Source organism: Arabidopsis thaliana, chromosome 2 (assembly GCF_000001735.4).
Source record: "Arabidopsis thaliana chromosome 2, partial sequence".
NCBI classification, from domain to species: domain Eukaryota; kingdom Viridiplantae; phylum Streptophyta; class Magnoliopsida; order Brassicales; family Brassicaceae; genus Arabidopsis; species Arabidopsis thaliana.
In genome coordinates, this window is record NC_003071.7 from 6,518,481 (window position 1) to 6,539,718 (window position 21,238).

The following is a 21,238-nucleotide window of genomic DNA, read 5'->3' on the forward strand; positions in this document are numbered from 1 at the left end:
TTCGTGGAAACTGTTACATAAAATTAGAGTTACATAAAGAGTTTCACCGTAATTTCATACGCAATAGAATGTTGAAATATAATAATATAACTAAATTTATATCTCTGATCATAATACATTAGATGACAATAAAGGTAAGATACAAAAAAGGGGAACAAACGTTAATAAAATTTATATTGAGAAAATTATCACTTTCCGAAAATATAGAAGTTAAATTGAAATATCAATAAATAAGTGGGAGTACCTCAAATTAAATGAGAGTAACAACCAACTACTCCTTTCTTCTATACTCTAACGCATACACATTTTTTAAAACAATTTCCGTCTCTATATAAAACACTCACTCCACAACTCTCTTCATCACCCATCTCCTTTTGGAAACCATTTACTGGAACTAAAGGATATATATGGCTGGTCTTATGAAGTTAGGATGCTTGGTCTTTGTCTTCGTGATTGCGGCCGGTCCAATCACAGCAAAGGCGGCTCTGAGCTGTGGCGAAGTTAACAGCAATTTGAAACCGTGCACTGGCTACTTGACCAATGGTGGTATCACTAGCCCAGGCCCACAGTGCTGCAATGGTGTTAGAAAGCTTAACGGCATGGTCCTTACAACCCTAGACCGTCGGCAAGCATGTCGTTGCATTAAAAATGCCGCTAGAAACGTCGGCCCTGGTCTCAACGCTGACCGTGCTGCTGGGATTCCTAGGAGATGCGGAATCAAAATACCTTACAGTACCCAAATCAGGTTCAACACCAAGTGCAACACGTACATATGTTAATCTCTTTCTCATCTAATTATACTAAATCAACAGTCACTTTTTCAATAACTGATACATTTTCTGTTTGACATGTGGCATAAGTCTCAAATTCTACTCTTTTACTTCTTCTTTTTCTTTTACACTTTACGACAAAACAAAAATAAAATAAAGAAAATAAACTGTTCCTTTTCAAAAATTAAAAACTGTTCTTATTCTCCACATCCACATGATCTCTACAATCTCCAAACACTGTTTTCTTTCACACCTTACACAAAAAAAAAACTGTTCTTTTAAATAATTAAAAACTGTTTCTTTGTTTTTTTATTATTATTTTGTAATATTGATACAAATTTTTTGTTTTTATAACACTAATGCATATGTTTGATATTCTCAAAATATTTTAATATATTTTATAAATTAATATTTAATTAACTCTGCATAACAGTGGCATAATTCTAGTATATATATAATTAAAGAGGTTTAAGAAATAAGGAAAATTTACGTACTCATCAAATTATTTTACTACAGACAAAATTTTGCCAAAAAACAAATTTGCAAAAGGAAGTATATATCGAACCCCTAACTCAGAAAATTGGAAACTTGTAATAACGGTGTTATGTTGAATTGTATGTGGCTGCAGCGTGAGGTGATCGGCGGTCAGATGAAGCTACTAGCGGATATTTCTAATATAGTAATATATATAGTTAGATAGTAAAAAAGAGAGGCCTAGTTACCGATCCAGTTAACTGGACATAAATCGGAAAGTAATTGGCAAATTAGTTTTCTCAATTTTGAATAATAATTTTACCTAAATATTGGTTTATATATTATTTGTAAGAAATCACATATACATATGTCAGTGAAATAAGATGGTCTTGTGGTTGAATTTTTGAATTTAATGGGTAACTCTCAGCTTCAAGTCCAGAATTCGGGTTTACTAGGATCTGTTTTTATTTTATTTTTTAACGATTTTGTTTTACTGAAAAATTTAATGAAATCATAGGAAGTCGAGGAGTGTAATTGGAGTGTGATTGTAGTTTAAAATAAAGCCATGGTACAAACATATCAAGAAGGACATGGGATGAGAATCATCTATCCATGTCTAGAGAAACCCCACAACCACTTTAGAGTCAATTTTCAGATCAATGTGCACGACTCTCTTCTCTCAAGCAATATATAGACCATTGTACATTCTCCATAGTTTCCGTTAATGGTGTTGAGCATCGAGCAATGTTAACAGCAAACCCTCCACACTAATCGCCTCTCTAGCTCATCCCGCAAAGGTCCACCGCCGTTGCTAAACAAGGATTCCTTCGGGAGGCTCCTTCTTTTTTTATTTGTGCAAATATTTGTTTTCATTCATCACAATGGAATAAGGTTCAAAATAACCAAAGGTACAAGGATAATAAGGTTACAAACAGAGGAAATAAAAGCTAAAGCAAAAGCTACACAAACATAGTTATAGTAGTTCGACAAAAAATCTATGAGAACTTGAAGACCAAAGCTAGTTAGCAAGTTGGAACAAGTGATAACATGATTTATCGAAGAATTATCCATAGACGAAACATTAAACGATATATTTGTCACTGTCATTAGACTAAGTGATATTGAAGAGGGTTCCATGACCAAGGTTTTCGTCGGTGTGAGAAGAGGCTCCTTCCATGTGTAACTATATCCAAACGGTGTTTGCACTCACGGTATATATGGTAGGTGTGAAAATGTATTTGGAGATAGACTTTTTTTTGGCTGCCCATTTTTAGTATAAATTACTAACAGTTATAAATCTAATGATAACTTTATTTAAGTAAGGATTTTTTTTGGCTGTTAACACATACAGTTAAGGTGATTAATTAAGACTTTAGAAATCCAAACCGAAGTTAAGAAAATTTACATAAATAGAATTATACGGATAAAGTTTATCTTGTAAATACTAAACTACTCACCCTAAGATTCAAATGGCATTGAATAAAAAAAATGAAGAAAGTAAATTCTTAATCGTCACGAATTCATCCAAATACGTTAAGAATACAATCCTATTCGTCGGTGCAGACACCAAAAATGAAGATTTTATTATACGTAAATAAAAAAGGTTTTCAATGATTGGTTCAAAAACAAAGGAAAAAAAAGCAAATCATTATCACCATAAGTGAGGATTGGACTATTATTTTCTAGTTACAAAAATGTAAACTGCTAGGATATGACTTGCAGTATACTGCGGGTTAAATATTTTAATTATTTTTCTTTGTCATAAAATAGAATTTGTTGTTTGTGTTGATTAATAATTATTGATAAGGTTGTATATGCTTTTTATTGAGTCATAATTATGATATTAGTCAGAATTTGTTGTTTGTTGTTTACATAATAAGTCTAATATATGTTATTTTATCTTTTAGGATTTGACTTGTGATAGACCATACCACATGATAATATTTTAGTTTTTATTTATATTTTGTTTAAATAAAATTTTATAATTGAAACTTTTGGTGTTTTCAGATTTTACCCGTGGAACATATGTAAATTAGTAACAACACAAATAAAATTATACATTTAAATGTATCAAAGAAGAATAACATTTAGACATGTCAAATAAGATTAACACTTATAATATAATGTTGAATTTTAATGTATTTTTGTAACTAAAAATTTAAAATTGAAATTGTATTTGTTATGTTATTATTGTTTGTTTTGTTTTGTATTGTATAGTTGTAATTTGATTTAATTCTAAGAATACACCCGTGGTATCAAGATCTGCCCCATCTAAACTCATAGCACTATATAAACTCGTCTCATCCAAACATGTTCTACTATGTAAACCCGTCTCATCTAAATCCATCCTGCAATATTAATCCGTCCCCTGATAACTAAAAATTAAATTGTTCTTTTCTTATTTTTAATAATATTTTTATTTAAGATATTTCTAGTCAATTTACAATTTTAATCTAATAAGAAAAATTGTATACTATTTATATTTAGATTTTATATCGAATTTTTTCAACAAAAAAAAAATTATTGTTAAATATTTTGTATCTTTAAAATTAATATATGTCCTATTTGTATTTTCTATCTTCAATATATTTGGTTTTGATATATTTTAGAAAACCTGTTTAAATAATTATTAAAATTTGAATGCCATATATATTTATGTGATTTTTTATAATTTAAAGACATATATATATATATATATATTGTTTAGATTTGTTGTTGAGATCTTTTTAGTGTCTATTTTTGTTTAAAGATATATATATATATATATATATATTGTTCAGTTTAAGAGCAAATATGTATTTCAAAAATGTTAAGTCGATAAAATAAAATTGTTAAGTAGATAAACAAAATAAACTTATTTTTGTAACATGGTATTATTATTTTCTCAATTATAAATTTTGCAAGTATTATTAGATTGACAAATAGTGTAAATAAGTGTAATGTATATGTGACACGTAGAGTTCTAATGAGGATTAAAATATTACATGACCATCAAGGCCTAGTTAGCTAAATAGCCCAACATCATACAACATAAGAATCCAATTTGAATAAAGAAAACCCACCCAAATAATAATTAAAAGAAGCGGAGTTGTAGCCAAACCTGTCCCACAATATAACCCCGTCCCTTGAAATTAAACATAATTTTATCATTTTTTTATAAATTTCAAAATAAATTTAATATCGACCCAAACTTTATCATTGAATTTTGATTGTTAAAAAATTAAAGCTAAACTTTATAATAAAAAAATTCTATTTTTGTAAAGTTTCTATTTTTTATAATAAAAAAAATTTATAATAAATATTTAAATATTTGTAAAGTTTCTAATTTAAAATAAATAAAAACCCAAATAAACCGGATAACCACTTTAATTTTGGACACTTGATAAATCAAGTTTTCTGCTTATTCGTAACTTGAATTATTTTGGTTCTTTTTATAATATGGCTCTGAACCAATGTCCAATTTTTTTAAGCGATGTGGGATACATATTATTTCTTCATCAATTGAATAATATATGTCCGTTTTAAATTTTTTGAATTACATCATATTAAGAAAAAATATAATATTTTGTTAACTATTTATATTTTATATAAATTCAAAATAAATTAAATATAAGATCCAATAAATTTGAAAGAAAAATCATATATTTATGTTTAAATTAGGTAAAGATGGTTTAGGAAATTAGTTAAGGTAAATAACAAATATGGTTAATTTAGAGATATTATATATATTAAAATTGTTAATCAAATTAATTTTATTTTTAATTATTTGTTTGATAGAAAATGGTAATAAAAACCAATTATGGAATATCAGATTGAAGATTTTCGAATCAAAATCAAATAAAAAAATCCGATCCAATTGAATTTCTTAAAATATACTTAAAAAATGTTAAGTAGATTTCTCATAACATGAACTGAATGTGGATAAGTTGTCAATCCAATCATGTGAACTCCTTGTTACAGGAAGCAGCAGCCACTGAAGTCGACGATTTTTTCAAAGAAAAGTCAATTTATATTATAAATTTCAGATGAAGAGATAAGATCCACTTTCACATCTTTGGATTTTGTCGCTGGCCTACCTCGGTTGATATTTTCCAAAATGGCAAAATCCAAGGCAAGGACGCCTGGAGTATCCCCACATGCAGTGGTGATTTGATCCACTTTCATATCGTCGGTGGTGTAATCTTTTGACAATTTTATGCTATTGATCTGCATGTTAATAAATTTTCGGTTCTCATATTTTCCATTTCTTTATCTTCTTAATAAGCTTTTATATCTAAAACGTTTTTCAGGTTTGAGTATAAGAGTAGGTTGGACAGAACTGGTTATGTCCTGGAAGGTGAGTTTTATAATGGAGAACTTGGGAAAACTTTTGAACATGTTACATGTGAAAGGTTTTGTCCTTAATTGAACTGGTTATTTAACCAAGTGATTGTTTGTTTGACAGTTTTTTTTATTTGGCGCATAAACTCGGGATCGGGCATAAATTTGGCGCAGTAGTTAGTAATACAAGAAAGATGTGCATAGTAGCTTTACTACAAGAATATGGAGTATCGGTAGCGTTCAAAAAACGCTATTTAATTATACTATAACGTTATTAGAAACGCTCTATCATCGTCCGTCATAAAAGGTCAGAGATATATTGTAGCGCTTTTTTGTTATGCTATCATTATTTCATTTATTACAGCGCTTTAACTGCTGCAATATTTAATTATTTAATAGCGATTAGTTTTTGATATAAATAACTATTATACATAGCATATTTATTTGTTACATATAATTAGACAATAGCATTTAGTTAATTGCAATATCTATAAATAATGACATTTTTAATTATGCAATATTTCTCCATTTAATTCCAGGTCATAAATTATTTTTTAATCAAATAAATATTTATTCAAATATTATATCATAAATTCAAAATTCGAAAGGAAATTCATATTAGATCAAATTCAAGATCCGAAATTACATTTCAATGTCAAAGCCAAACATGATTTTATCGGTACTTAACAAAAAAAACCACATAATGTTTACACAAACATGATTTTATCAGTAAGCCAAGCCACAATACTACCTACTACATCGACAATGGTTTGAATTTTAGAGTTTGGTCTCCACACAGCAGCATCTCCAATCTTTGAAACTTCTACACATACCTTGCTCGCATTTGGACTTAGGGGCATATGATGGACTGTATCTGAAGGGTTAGAGGTACATACTCTTCCTTATGCTATTCTTTCTCTCCTGTTCTTGTAATCTAACATGATGCATTTCTTCTTGGCAGATTTGATGGTGCTAGCAGTACTGTTACTTAAGCTCTACAAGAATCAAAAATAATACCAAGCATTCAGGCGATGGTCTTTTCTAGGCTGTAAGTTAAAGTGCAGAAATTTACCAGTGGAGGTGATGGTCTTTTATCTGGTGATGTTGTTTCATACAGTGGAGGAGATGAATTCACATATTGTATACTATGAAGTGGCCATGCAATGTTCTCATTTAGTACATCTCCCATAACAAACTTTCCTAGACTTGGTCTCCACAAATATGCGGCTTTGTTAAACACCTTTTCAACCTTAACAATTGCAGCAGAAGGACCAAGAGGCATATTGTTCACAAGTTCTTTTCAGTCTGTTGAACACAATCGACCCTCACCAACCACAGAATCAGCCATATTCCAATCAATTATGATGATTTTAACGGTTGATGAATCTTTAGCCTAAAGCATGATGCATAAATAATAAGTGATTGGGTATAGTGTTTAGGTTCAGCTAGATAATTGACAAGTGATGGGAAAAAGACATTACCGAAGATCCTGCAGTCTGATTCTCAGAAGGGGAAGATACATCACTGTCTAGAATGATCTTATCGAAAGGCCAGACAATCTTGTTCCTTAAAGCTTCACCAAGTGTGAAAACTGATGGTGTAGGCCTCCACAAAGAAGCTGTGGCGTCTAACACTGACTTCGCAATAACAGCCGCAACATTACGTCCAAGTGGAATACGACCAATCTTGTACATTTGTTTAGCAGAGCAGAATTCTCCTTCACCTACAACAACATCATCATCTGAACACCAATCAAGTAGCTGACATCGAACTCATGCACTAACATTACTAGCCTCAGACTTAGAAACCTCTTCAACATGTTCCTGACAAAAAACAATGGAATTTGTGACATTTAAACATTCAATTTTGCTTAATAGCACAAGTGTATTCAATTAGATAATTTACCTTTTTGGCAGCTAAGCCACTAACTACATTTTGCAAGTCCTCAAGCTTTGTCAGCAAATCAGCTTGAGTAGCTTCAAGCTTCTCCACATGTGAGTCTCTAGCTAACATGAATGCTAACTTAGTTGCAGTGACTCCGCTGCCCATACCTCTAAGTCTTCCAGGCTTGTCTTTACCTAATACTTGACTCACAGCATCTTCTTTAAGATCGGTGAATGATGATGAGTCCATTTCACTATCAATAGATTTATTTTTTCCTGAAACCAGAATGTAATGAAAATAAGTACTAGCAAAACAAAAAAAAGAAAGCAAGTGAAATGAGTGTCTTACAATGGTCTCTGCAAATTCAGGCTTGACAGGTCTCCCATCTAAGTGTATATGACCTGCTATCCAAACCTTGCTTCTTGTCACCAATATAGGGTTGGAACTCTTTTTTTCTACAAGTATGATAGTGATTAGTTGATGGTAACCAATTTACACAAGCTTAATTGATTAAAGAGTAGACATATACCATCTCATGGGCTAGGCGAATCATTCCTTTGCGGCTGGTGGTGTGTGGAATCTGTGCCTTCCTCAACATCCTGTACTTGTCATTTATTTCCTACAAAAGTAACTTCCATTAAAACAAATCATCTTCTAAAATATCCAAATGTCAATTTAAAAATAGTTATACAACCTTGAAGGCAGAGAGGTCTTCCTGTTCTTCACCCATGCATTCCAAGCCGTCACATATTGTATGTTACTTGGTTTTAGCGAAAGCAAATCCGTTTTGTTCTTCACTGCACGCACTTTCGTTGTGAGCTTCGACTTAGAAGACCTCCACACACAACCCATCTGCTTAAAAACAGCATCCTTTTGCCAATCTTCTTTCAAATTGAACCTCCCCTACACATTGAAAATACATAGTTAAACACAAGCATGCATTGATTAAACTCAGCAAATGAGTATGATATACTTGAATTTCTTCCCAGAGTGTGTCCCTAGTCTCATCAGGTAGGTGCCTCCAGTCATGAAGCAGAACAGGTACATGCTCTCTCACAAGAGGACCAAGTGATATAAGTCAAATTAATCCTAAGACCACTCTCTCAAATAAAGAGGTTGGTTACAACACTTAGGGATCGAATTCACAAAGTTCTCGGGTCACGCAATAGACTAATGGCATCGAATTAAACTAAGTAAAATAGTAAATAAAATAAAAAGAAACAGAAAGTAAGCAATAGCAGATTGTGAGTTGTGAAAACAAGATAATAAAAGCGTCAGGCTTAGGGTATTCTCAGGAAATAGATGATAGGAGATATAGAAATAGCTAGGTTGTTGTCGAACCGTTCTCGAACTCAAACTATGATTTTAGAGTAACCAGTGGTGTTCCGTGAAACTCTCTATACTTAAAGCTAAGATAACCGGAGAAGCCGAGAAATCCTATACTAAAGCATGCATTATTATCAAGTTTGATAAGTTCACCTAGTATCTAAACCAGAGCCCTCCTATGAGCCTACCTGTTCTTTCTTAAAGGCCTAGGCTCATCTATGAGGGATTAAATAGCAATTACCTATGGTGGGCATACCTATTATCTAAGATCAAGTTCTAGTTAGCTACTCTAGAACTAGCAATAAGAATAATCAAGATGAAGAACTCTACAGATAACCTAGAAAGGGGGCAATCTACTAAATCATCTATAACCCTAATGAGAAACCCTAAACCTAACAAGAAAACTACTCAAGCATGATGAATGAAGCAAACAACATGATTGAATAAGAAATCAATGAATAAAACAAGAAGAGATTAAGGTTTAGAAGGATCTTCTCTAAAGGGAGTCTCCACAGGGTTTTGCTCCCAAAGTACAAAAGAGATAAAGAGAATAGCCTCTCCAAGCTTAGGTCTAAACAATGACCTTTAAAACTATATATATGACCTAAAACACGTGATGGGCCTTCTTTAGACATAGGAGAAAGTTTTGGGCCGAATTTGGAAATCTTCAAAACATCAATAAGTTGCGTCTTCGAATTATCGTCAGGTATTGGTGTCGCTCGACACCAGGGGTGGTGTCGTTCGACACCTACGTGCATTTTTGTCTCTGGATTGCTTCTGTAGCTTAAGTTGTCTGTTTTGCTCCATAATGCTCCATTATCTCCAAATGAATCTCAAACATGTAAAGACCTGAAAAAAAACTAGAAAAGACTCTAGAAATAACTAAAGGACTCTAAAACCTATATCTAAATCATAGCTAAAACCGGTAAAAATAGGGTTATATCACTAAGGAAAGATGAAAGTGTGACTAATCCATTACCTACATGTTCACCCAGAGAAGTAAATTCAACTTCTAGCTTCTCGTCAGGTTGCTTTGCTATTTTACGCATCCTAGTTGGTCCCCGTGTCTTCCTTTTCTTGGTGGCGGATTGATGGCTTTGAGTTTCTTCAGTGGAGTGAATCTCAGTTCCCTCTTCTTCAGTTCCAGCTTCCTTTGCAGCCATTTCTTCTTCATTTCCTTCTTCTTCAGGTGGTTGGTGGTCTTCTTCAGCTGGTTAAGGTGGTTAGACTTCTTCATCAGCTGCTTGTTCAGTCTCTTCCTCTTCTACAACCAAGTCTGAACCAAGAACAATAGCTATATCCTCATGTTGATGTTGACCTATGGCTGCTTTCTCTGCCATAGTTTTCCTACTTTTCTATGTTTCTTTAATCCAACAGTAGAACTCAACTATATCCCTTGCATACGCTTACTACGGCGAGGTGGGTTCTCATGTTGTAAAGTAGACATTCTTTACCTGAAACACACCAAACTGATCAATACTATCAAACACAAAAACTCATCCCATATAAGATGCCAACACATAAACTCCCATTAACCAACACGCAAAGACTCCTTTACAGTCCTAATAATCCATTACTAAGACACTTTCACAGTCATTCCTAACACAGAAACTATCATCATCAGATGATTCATTCCCTAAATCGTCATTCTCCTGAATCGATACTAATGCTTCAACAAACTCCTCTTCTGTCTCTAACTCATGATATCCTCTCGGTGTCGCCTTCATTACTACATACCAAGGTGAAGAATTGTCTTCTCTAGAGTAGAAGACATGTTTTGCTTGGGCAGCTAGAATTTATGGATCCTGAAGAAAAGCAGTTTGGTTTAAATGGAGATTGACAAGAGTGAATATGTCTTCTTGTTTGAATCCATTCCCTTTGTTAGCCAAATGACACTTGAATATAGGAACTTAGAACATGTGATAGTCCAACATGATGGTCTCCTTTATCACTCCAAAGTATGACACTATATCAGCATGCTGTCTAGTATCTTTGGCACTTGATTTACACATTGAAAATGCTTCATATGTAACCCCACTGTTTTGAGTTTTCCTCTTCATGTCGTCTATATGAAATCCGTGTCCATAATGACAAATCCCTTGTATGATTGAGCAATATGCCTTGGTCCAAAGGCCATCCATCTCAGTTTGGTTGAATTCTCCTTTGAGGTTGTAGGAATCTATTAGTAGAGAACAAAAACAAATGTATCATAATTAGAGTAACACAATGAATGAAAAATCAACTAAGTTCAAAAATGTTCACCTTCTCCTTTACCCACTGTGAGAACTTTTTTGCATGTGTCTTCCATAAAAACGTTTCATTTTTCATACATCTGGCATCAGTAGCTTGGAGTTCTTCTAAATGCAAGTTGTGATCAGTTTTACACAATAGTTTAGAATATAAGTTAATGACAGTCAAATAATTAATGACAGAAAATAATTTAGAATCACTTACTTAACATATGGATCCATAACGGCCATGTTCATTAGAACATATCTATGAGCTATGTCTCGCTCTTTACTCGTAAGAGTTACTTGTGTAGCTTTATGCAGTGGTCTGCCTTCAAGTACAAGTGAATTACTATCAACACCTTCATTGCGGTTAACGACTTCTGGAACTGATAATGAGTTTTGTAGAAACTTTAAGCAAAAAGCCATACATTCTCCAGCTAAATATCCCTCAGCCATACAAGCTTCAAGCGTTGCAAAATTCTTCACATAAGCCTTTAGAGTTTTCATGTACCTGCAAGTTAATAAGATTAGATCAATATCCAAATTTTATATAAGTAATTAACTTAATAGAAAAAGTTATAGACAATACCTTTCAAAGGGATACATCCATCTAAAGTGGACTGGTCCACCTAAGCGAGCCTCTCTAGCCAAATGAATTGGTAGATGAAACATGATGTCAAAAAGAGATGGAGGAAACTACCTCTCCAGCTGGCACATAGTCTCAACTAATTCATACTCCAATGAGATTAGCTTCTCAGGGTCAATGACCCGCTGACACAGCCTGTTGAAGTAGTGGCCTAATCTACTTATAGCGACTCTAGGTCTTTTTGGCAGCAATCCTCTCAAAGCAACAGGTAACAAGTTCTGAAGGAGCACATGATGATCATGAGACTTCAAACCACCAATGACTGGTGGATCCACAGAAACACAGTTAGAGATATTGGCACAATATCCATCCGGCCCTCTAAACCTAGCCAGCCTTTTGCAGAATCTCTTTTTCTCATCCTTAGATAACCAAAATGCCGCATGAAGTAAGTATGTCCTCTTCCCTCTTAACTGAATGTGCAAGTTACTACGAATTCCCATATCTTCCAAGTTTTTGCGTGCATTCAAGCCATCCTTTGATTTAGCAGATTGCATCAACGTAGACACAATGACGTCAGACACATTCTTCTCCACATGCATCACATCAATGTTGTGACGGACAGGGAGGTCCTACAATACAAACAATAAGTAGTTAGGGCCAATCAAGATAAAATTCAAGATAAAATTCAAAAGGTGAAGTATTTACCTTCCAATAAGGTAATTCAAAAAGAATTGATCGCTTCTTCCATCTCCATTGATGTGTGTCTTCACCATATTCATCATCTTCACATAAATCTGATCTCTTTCTTTTGTTGTTTCTCTCCAAGGGTCTTCCAAAATCATTTTTGAAATCCTATAATGTTTCAAATAGTTCTTCTCCAGTTTGAATTCTACTAGTTTTCCCTTCTTCTACAGTGTTGTCAAACCAGCCTCTTCTACGCCTGTAAGGATGCCCTGGTCTGAGTCGTTTTCTATTGCTTAAATACACATGTTTTCTATTGAACTTCAACCACCTAAAAGGTGTATCTTTCCCACAGACATTACAAGTTTGTTTTCCTTTCACCTTACAACCAGCCAATGTCCCTAAAGTTGGATAGTCATTGATACTCCACAACAACATAGCTCTAAGAGTGAAATTTTCCTTAAAGAATGAGTCATAAACCTGAATACCATCACTCGACAAATCCTTTAAGTCATTTATCAATGGAGCTAGATAGACATCAATGTTATTGCTTGGTGCTTTAGGTCCATGTATCAAAAGAGTTAACATAATATTTTTTGCCTTCATACACATTGTTGGAGCCATGTTGTAGTTAACTAGCAAAACTGGCCAGGTACTATACTTAGTGTTCTGAATAGAGAACGGATTCATCTTATCAGTTGAAAGTCCCAGTCTAAGGTTTCTTGATTCAGCAGCAAACTGTGGCCATTTATCATTCACTTGAGCCCAAGCTAAAGAGTCTATTGGATGTCGCATTGTACCATCAACACTAGCATTGCTAAAATGCCACTGTAAGTCCTCAACCATTTTCTTGGATCTAAACATTCGCTTGAATCTATCTTTGATGGAAAAATACCAAAGTACCTTAGCTGGAATCCCCTTCTTCTCTTCACCAGTGTGTTTATCCCTTTTCCATCTGGAAGCACTGCATCCAAGACAAGTATCCCTCAGCTCATACTCCTTTTTGTATAAGATGCAATCATTCGGACATGCGTGAATGATATCATACCCAAAACCAAACATCTTCAAGAATTTTTTGATTTCATTTGTTGAAGTTGGAAGCACATTCTCTCCTGGTAAGATGTCGTGCACTAAACTCAAAAGTTGATCAAAGTAATTTTCTGACATCCCACTCTTTACTTTAATGCGGTAAAGCCCCATAATTGCAGACACCTTTGTGTACTTGGGACACCCATAATATAATGGAGTTTCAACATCCTTCAACTTCTCTCTAAAGTAAGATTCTTCTTTTGTAACTGGCTCCTTACTATCCTCTTCTCCATCAAAATAAGCTGTTCTTATCAGCTCATAAGCTCCAAATTCACTACTAGGCTCAGCTTCTAACTTATCAGCCCATATCTCCCCATGCTTACTCCAACATCCATTTCTCTTGTATTTATGATTCATTCCCTTAATAACTAGATGCTCCAAAACAGTATCAATTGGTTGATGACACAGATTCCAGCAATCCATACATGGACAAAACATTTCAGAAGGATCTCCCAAAAGTCTCGATGCGTAAACAAAAGTTGTTGCTCCTTTCTCGTACTCAATGCTATTCCTTGGCAGCTATACCCAAGTCTTATCCATTTTTAAAACACCAACAAGCTCCAACCCCATATATATGATAATATTTATATATATATTAGTTAACAGAGATACAAGATCAAAGACACAAAGAGAAATTTCAAAAACTCAAATTCACTACAAGTGAATGCAAGCTATCAAAGCTATATGAAACTCAATTCTATAATAAACTCAAAGCTACATGCAAACTAAGAACCACATAAATAAACTCAATTCGATACAAGTGAATCACATAAATAGTCAAGTTCAATTCGATACAAGTGAATAGTCACAAAAATAGTCAAGTTCTAATCGATACAAGTGAATACAAGCTATCAAAGCTGTTTGAAACTCAATTCGATACAAATGAATGCTCACTATCAAAGCTATATGAAACTCAATTCGATACATGAGAATAGTATAAGTTCAAAGCTATATGAAACTCAAAATTGGTATATGAACCACATAAATCGATCTCAAATAAACATACATGTCAAAAAGAAGCCATTGAAATCTTCGAGAAACGGATAGCGAAAGCCCCAATTCGAAACCCGTAAATCTCAGAAACCCGAAAATCAAACCCTAAATGTGATTAAAACCCCAAATCGAAACTCAAACAAGACAAATTTCACAATGCAAACCCTAAATCGATTACAAAAGAAACATAACCTTCTCAAATTAGAACCAGATCTGTGACTGAGAAGCTGAAGAGTACCAACCTGAAGAGTCCATAAAATTTGATGTTTTGGGTTTTTCACACAAATTAAAAAAAGTAACTTTTGTATTATTTATATTATTTTTTTTGTAAATTTAATATCATAAGTTTTACTTCTCTCCACTCTATTTGTTATTATTAAAAATAATAATAATATTAACTTACATCAATTTTTATGGAACAAAAAAAAAAAAACCAAAATATCAAATTTTATGGAACAGAAGGAGTAGTTAATAATAATGTCGATCGGACTATCCCTGTCTTGTTTTAATGCTACAAGGACCTTTGGAAAAATAAAATGTGGTAGAGATTTCAGATGGCTCTTTGATATGGTGGAAATTTCAAATGGCTCTTTAATGTGGTGGAGATTTAAGATAGCTCTTTAACTTAATGTGATGAAAAATATAATATTTGGATCATTATACCACCAAAGTCCACACACGAGTTCTCTATTTTTGTTTCATCCTCTTTTAGTCGCTGGTTTGGCCTCAATGAATAATGTAGTGGAGACTTTTACACAATGCGTACAACGTGAAGAAGACTTGGTAGAAATACTGGTTTAATTTATCTCTATTTTGTATATAAAGACATGAATATGAAACCATGTTATCATCACAATCTCCTTTTCTTGCTTTTTCATTATTGATATTCAAGAAACTAAGAAAAAGAAGAAAAACAACACTTCGAAAAAATGATGAAAGGCTATATTACTCTTTCTTTTCTTATCATTCTCATTTTTAATTTCCTTGACGAGTTTGCGGCTTCTACTAGACACTTGTGTGATCCTGATCAAAGTGATGCAATTCTCGAATTCAAGAACGAGTTTGAGACTTTGGAGGAATCTTGTTTTGACAGCAATATTCCTCTGAAGACGGAGTCATGGACGAATAACAGTGATTGTTGTTATTGGGATGGTATCAAATGTGATGCCAAGTTCGGGGATGTGATCGAGCTAGATCTTAGCTTTAGTTGCCTCCGTGGCCAGCTCAATTCCAATAGTAGTCTTTTTAGGCTTCCACAACTTCGTTTTCTAACCACTCTTGACCTTTCTAATAATGATTTTATTGGTCAAATCCCATCTTCACTTGAAACCCTCTCTAATCTCACCACTCTAGACCTTTCTAGAAATCATTTCAGTGGTAGAATTCCTTCTTCGATTGGAAACCTTTCTCATCTCATATTTGTTGACTTCTCTCATAACAATTTTAGTGGTCAAATCCCATCTTCACTTGGATATCTTTCGCATCTCACCTCTTTTAACCTTTCTTATAACAATTTTAGTGGTAGGGTTCCTTCTTCAATTGGAAATCTCTCTTATCTCACCACTTTGCGCCTCTCTCGTAATAGTTTTTTTGGTGAACTTCCATCTTCACTTGGAAGTCTTTTCCATCTCACCGATTTGATCCTCGATACTAACCATTTTGTTGGTAAAATTCCGTCTTCACTTGGAAATCTTTCGCATCTCACCTCTATCGACCTCCACAAAAATAATTTTGTTGGCGAAATACCATTTTCACTTGGAAATCTTTCTTGTCTCACCTCTTTTATCCTCTCTGATAACAACATTGTTGGTGAAATTCCATCTTCTTTTGGCAATTTGAACCAGTTGGACATCTTAAATGTTAAGTCCAATAAGCTTAGTGGCAGCTTCCCAATTGCACTACTAAATCTAAGAAAACTGTCAACATTATCTCTCTTTAACAATCGGTTAACCGGAACACTTCCTTCTAACATGAGTTCACTCTCCAACTTGAAGTTGTTTGACGCAACGGAAAACCATTTCACGGGACCTCTCCCTTCTTCCCTTTTCAACATTCCCTCTTTGAAAACTATTACTTTGGAAAATAACCAACTTAACGGTAGTCTTGGGTTTGGGAATATATCCTCATACTCGAATTTAACTGTGTTACGCCTTGGGAATAACAACTTTAGAGGGCCAATCCATAGATCTATATCCAAATTAGTCAACCTTAAGGAACTTGACCTTTCAAACTACAACACCCAAGGGTTAGTTGACTTTACCATCTTCTCGCATCTCAAGTCTATCGAATACCTTAACCTCTCCCATTTGAACACCACTACTACGATTGACATGTACGAGATCTTATCAAGTTTCAAGTTATTGGATACACTAGATCTCTCAGGCAGCCATGTTTCTACTACAAACAAGAGTTCACTTTCTAATTCTTCATTGGTATTGATAAGTCAGTTGTACTTGTCGGGATGCGGTATCACCGAGTTTCCAAAGTTCCTAAGATCCCAAGAGCTTATGCTGACTCTAGACATTTCCAACAACAAGATCAAAGGTCAAGTGCCTGGATGGTTATGGATGCTCCCTGTTTTGAACTACGTGAATCTTTCCAACAACACTTTCATCGGTTTCGAAAGATCAACGAAACTTGGACTCACCTCTATCCAAGAACCACCAGCTATGAGGCAATTGTTTTGCTCCAACAACAATTTCACGGGAAACATTCCATCTTTCATATGTGAGTTGCCTTATCTCAGCACTCTCGATTTTTCTAACAACAAATTCAATGGTTCAATTCCTACTTGTATGGGAAATATTCAGTCTCCATATCTTCAAGCTCTAAATCTTCGACATAATCGTCTTAGTGGACTTCTTCCAGAGAATATATTTGAGAGTCTAATTTCTCTTGACGTCGGCCATAACCAACTAGTGGGAAAGCTTCCAAGATCGTTAAGTCATATCTCTTCCCTTGGACTTCTGAATGTGGAGAGCAACAAAATCAGTGATACGTTTCCTTTATGGTTGAGTTCTCTACAAGAGCTACAAGTTCTTGTCCTTCGCTCCAATGCATTTTATGGACCAATAGAGAAAACACAGTTTTCTAAGCTGCGAATCATTGACATATCCGGTAATCAATTCAATGGTACGTTGCCAGCAAATTTCTTTGTCAACTGGACTGCAATGTTTTCACTGGACGAAAATGAAGATCAATCTAACGGAGAGACCATGAGCAACATGTACATGAGTACAGATTATTTCTACTTTGATTCAATGGTTTTGATGAATAAAGGAGTAGAGATGGAGCTGGAACGTGTCCTAAAAGTCTTCACAGTGATTGACTTTTCGGGAAACAAATTTGAAGGAGAGATTCCAAAGTCCATTGGTTTATTGAAAGAGCTTCATGTTCTTAACTTATCAAACAATGCTTTAAGTGGCCACATCGCATCATCTATGGGGAACCTCATGGCACTTGAGTCACTGGACGTTTCCCAAAACAAGCTTTCAGGAGAAATTCCACAAGAGTTAGGGAAACTCACGTACCTTGCATACATGAACTTCTCTCATAACCAGCTGGTAGGTCTATTACCAGGAGGTACTCAATTTCAAACACAGAAGTGCTCTTCTTTCGAGGACAATCATGGCCTTTATGGCCCTTCGCTTGAGAAAATTTGTGATATCCATGGGAAAACACCGCAACAATCTGACATGGCGCCAGAGCCAGAAGAAGATGAAGAAGAGGTGATAAGTTGGATAGCAGCTGTTATAGGATTCATACTTGGTACTGCCTTGGGATTGACATTTGGATGCATATTGTTTTCCTACAAACCAGATTGGTTCAAGAATCCTTTCGTCCGAGACAAACGCAGAAACATAGGCACCATAACTCATTAGAGAGGTAATGATCTTGATTTTGAAAGAATAAAGACTATATATTGTACTAAAATTTTCTGGATATATGAACTAACGTATAATCTTTCTTTGTTATTCTTTGACCCAAGTTGGAGAATTTTACACGAAGTAAACAAAGGAACAAAACCGGAAGAAACTTGGGAGGAAAGCAATCTAATTTTAAATAATCATTTTTTCTGTCTCCTCCTCCCCCCCCATTGTTATGTCTATGTCCATTTTTAAATACAATGTAAAAATGAATAGTATCATAAAAAAATTGTTGAATACAATATAATTTGTACTTGTTTTTTTTTTTTTTTCGCATGTCTACTTACAAAACCAAAACTGAATTTAAAACTTCAATTAACTAATTTTTATAAATATAGTTGTGAAATAAACGGGCATACTCCGGATTCTCTGCTAGTAGTTCTAAAAGAAAACTAAAAAGCTAGTGTAATCCTCCTTTGAAGCCTAACTATAGAAGAAAAAAAAAGTAAATTAAAGCTAAGGAAATAGGTCTAGTTATACAAATATATATATATATATATATATATATATGTATATATATTTTAAAAGGTTGAAGATCCCTAAGGAAGAAAAGAATGAAAATAGAAAATTGAAGAGAAATTAATCCAAAAGATAATTTGGTTAATAAGAGCCATTTGAGAGTGCTAAGTTGAAATTTTGGTAATTCTTAGGATGCTTCATTATTGGAAGGGACAATAGGCAAACTTGATCTAGGAAGGAGAGAACATGAAAATGTGACCATTGTATGCATAAATTGTACCGCGGTCTTCAGCTATTTTGCATAATGTCAAGAATACTTTTTCTTAAGATCCAAGAGCCATCTTTCTCACCTCTAGACCACTCTCTATCTTTGACCCAATAAATTTGTGGTTTATACATCCAGTATGATTTCACAAGAATACCTAGCTAATTGAATGACAAGGAGTTTGTATACATGGATCTCTAAGTTGAGTGGAAAATGAAATTGTGGTAAATGTGAATAAATTGGTTCTTGCATTATATTACTATTTTGATTTCTTTTTTGGTTATAAGATCCTCTTTCAAACCTTTTCTCTTGGGTGTTTTGTTTGTTTGAGGACAAGCAAAAGACAAGTTCTTGGGAATTGATATGATGATATTTTGGTGTTCTTAAACTCCTTTTCTTGATAGTTTTTGGGTCTTAATTCATTATGATCACTTGTAAAAATGCATTTAACATGTAGTTTAAGGTAATTTTGCATTCAGAGTCCTAGAATTCACTTGGTGTTTATTTAGGTACAAAAGAAGGCAAATGGATCTAAAGAGACAAAAGGACGTTTTGGATCACAAAATATTTGGCTTGAATCATATTGGGTTTAAAGAATTGCTAGAAGATTTATGAGAAGTGCCGAGCAAAGCTCAACCATTTGAAAAACCACTTGGATTATATTTTGTTCTTAGGGTTAGTAATTAAGGAATATATCATCAGGGTTGGATTTGTGGCTAGGATTTGATTGGAAATTACCAAATTATGCTTTTGCACTAAAACATTTTATGTCGTCATCTGTTCCAAACTATTGACCATATTATGGATAGGTGATGTCATATTCATCTCAAGCACCTCCTTAATTTTGTACTTCAACAGGTATTCAGGTAATAATGTTTTGAATGTTAAAGCATCTGAGTTCCCCGACTTTTCTACACAACTAATTCTTGGTGGCATGCGTATTATTGGTTGTGTGTTTGTTTAATGGGTGTGGTTATTAAACTACTTTTTATTCCAATCCTTATAAAAAAGAACGATACCTCGTTTTTAAAATCTATAACCCTACCCATTCTTTCAGAAACAAGGTATTGTTGTTCACCTCCTTTTATTTCAGCCAATCAAAATATGTTATCTAATAAATAAATAAAGAAATTTAAACTCTAACCATTCTTTTTTAAACTCAAGTCGATATATATTCTTGTTTAATTATAAAATCTAAACCCTAATTCTCCTTTGTAAACCCAAACTAACATTTAACCTCGTTTAATTGTAAAATCTAACTAACCGTTTTTTTAAACACAAAACGATTTAACCTCGTTTAATTATAAAATCTAAACTTGTTTATAAACTCAAACCGATATTTAACCTCGTTTAATTACAAAATCTAAACTCTAATTCTTTTTTGTAAATTCAAGCTTACATTTAACTTTGTTTATTGTAAACTCTAAACCCTAACCGTCCTTCTAAACCCTAACCGTTCTTCTAAACCTAAATCAATATTTAACCTCGTTTTATTGTTAAATTTAAATTTGTTTATAAACCCAAACCGACATTTAGTCCTGTTTAATTGTAAAATCTAAATTCGTTTATAAATTCAAACCGATATTTAACTCCTTTCTTATAAATAATTTTGTTTTGGTGGCATATTAGGTTTTATAAATAAATGTTTTTTTAATTAGCAGGCAGATTCTAATCAAACTCAAACCCAAGTATTTTTCTAACAAAATCTACCCAGTCCCCTAATTATAAAATTTGAAAAGTACCCACTCACTAAAAAATCCCCAAACGTTATTCCATAATTTAATAATGTTACAATCACGATAATTTATCTCCAGAATTTAGTAAATCACACTAAAATAAATCCCCAAATAAATATCTCTATAATTTAATATTCCATCTGTTTCTAATTATATGTAGTTTAAAGGGTTTTTTTCCGATATAAGTGTTGTTTTCACTTTTCCATGCAAATATTAAATGTATTTAATAGTTTTTAACCAATTATATTTTAGATCATATTTTTTTATTGGTTGGATTAGTTGTAATTAATGATGTTTTATAAGAAATAGATGAATTAAATAAGATTTGTATATTTTTTTAATTTGTGTGCAAAAAGCTTAAATTATAAATATTTAGAAACATATCGAATATGTTAAGAGATTTTAAAAGGATTTGTAGCACTACTTTGGTGGGAAATTTTTAGTTTACCGAATACTTAATTCATAAAAGTCTGACTCTAAATAATTAGTATTGAATAT

The 21,238-nt window shown here is 33.4% G+C and overlaps 2 protein-coding genes, 1 non-coding gene and 2 pseudogenes across 13 annotated transcripts; 3 read left to right on the plus strand and 2 right to left on the minus strand.

Moving 5' to 3' along the window:
* The first annotated feature begins 268 nt into the window (after window positions 1–268).
* LTP (lipid transfer protein) lies at window positions 269–3,069 on the plus strand. 3 transcript variants are annotated; one of them, NM_001124849.2, is made up of 2 exons: window positions 269–766; window positions 1,399–3,069. In NM_001124849.2, the coding sequence occupies exons 1-2, from the start codon at window positions 408–410 to the stop codon at window positions 1,406–1,408; spliced, it is 369 nt and encodes a 122-aa protein (NP_001118321.1). In that variant the 5' UTR covers window positions 269–407; the 3' UTR covers window positions 1,409–3,069. The 3 variants fall into 3 exon arrangements, with proteins under 3 accessions (NP_001118321.1, NP_973466.1, NP_001318227.1); NM_201737.3 differs by having other exon boundaries at window positions 269–745; NM_001335447.1 differs by having other exon boundaries at window positions 269–3,069.
* Window positions 3,070–5,121: 2,052 nt separating this feature from the next.
* Window positions 5,122–7,463, plus strand: AT2G00600. Of its 6 annotated transcripts, none has more exons than NR_143641.1 (5): window positions 5,122–5,420; window positions 5,534–5,580; window positions 5,689–5,871; window positions 6,367–6,452; window positions 6,526–6,978. It is a non-coding gene; the product is annotated as an uncharacterized misc_RNA (transcript). The 6 variants fall into 6 exon arrangements; NR_143644.1 differs by having other exon boundaries at window positions 5,166–5,415; window positions 6,364–6,452; window positions 6,526–7,463; NR_143642.1 differs by having other exon boundaries at window positions 5,166–5,580; window positions 6,364–6,452; window positions 6,526–7,463.
* AT2G15060 lies at window positions 6,274–10,033 on the minus strand (annotated as a pseudogene; the record flags this gene model as incomplete). Its single annotated transcript has 1 exon — window positions 6,274–10,033.
* Window positions 10,034–10,344: 311 nt separating this feature from the next.
* Window positions 10,345–13,901, minus strand: AT2G15070 (annotated as a pseudogene; the record flags this gene model as incomplete). Its single annotated transcript has 1 exon — window positions 10,345–13,901.
* Window positions 13,902–14,780: 879 nt separating this feature from the next.
* Window positions 14,781–18,522, plus strand: RLP19 (receptor like protein 19). Of its 2 annotated transcripts, NM_127070.3 has the most exons (2): window positions 14,781–18,239; window positions 18,343–18,522. In NM_127070.3, the coding sequence occupies exon 1, from the start codon at window positions 15,284–15,286 to the stop codon at window positions 18,233–18,235; it is 2,952 nt and encodes a 983-aa protein (NP_179112.1). In that variant the 5' UTR covers window positions 14,781–15,283; the 3' UTR covers window positions 18,236–18,239; window positions 18,343–18,522. The 2 variants fall into 2 exon arrangements, with proteins under 2 accessions (NP_179112.1, NP_849957.1); NM_179626.1 differs by having other exon boundaries at window positions 15,207–18,515.
* Window positions 18,523–21,238: the final 2,716 nt, after the last annotated feature.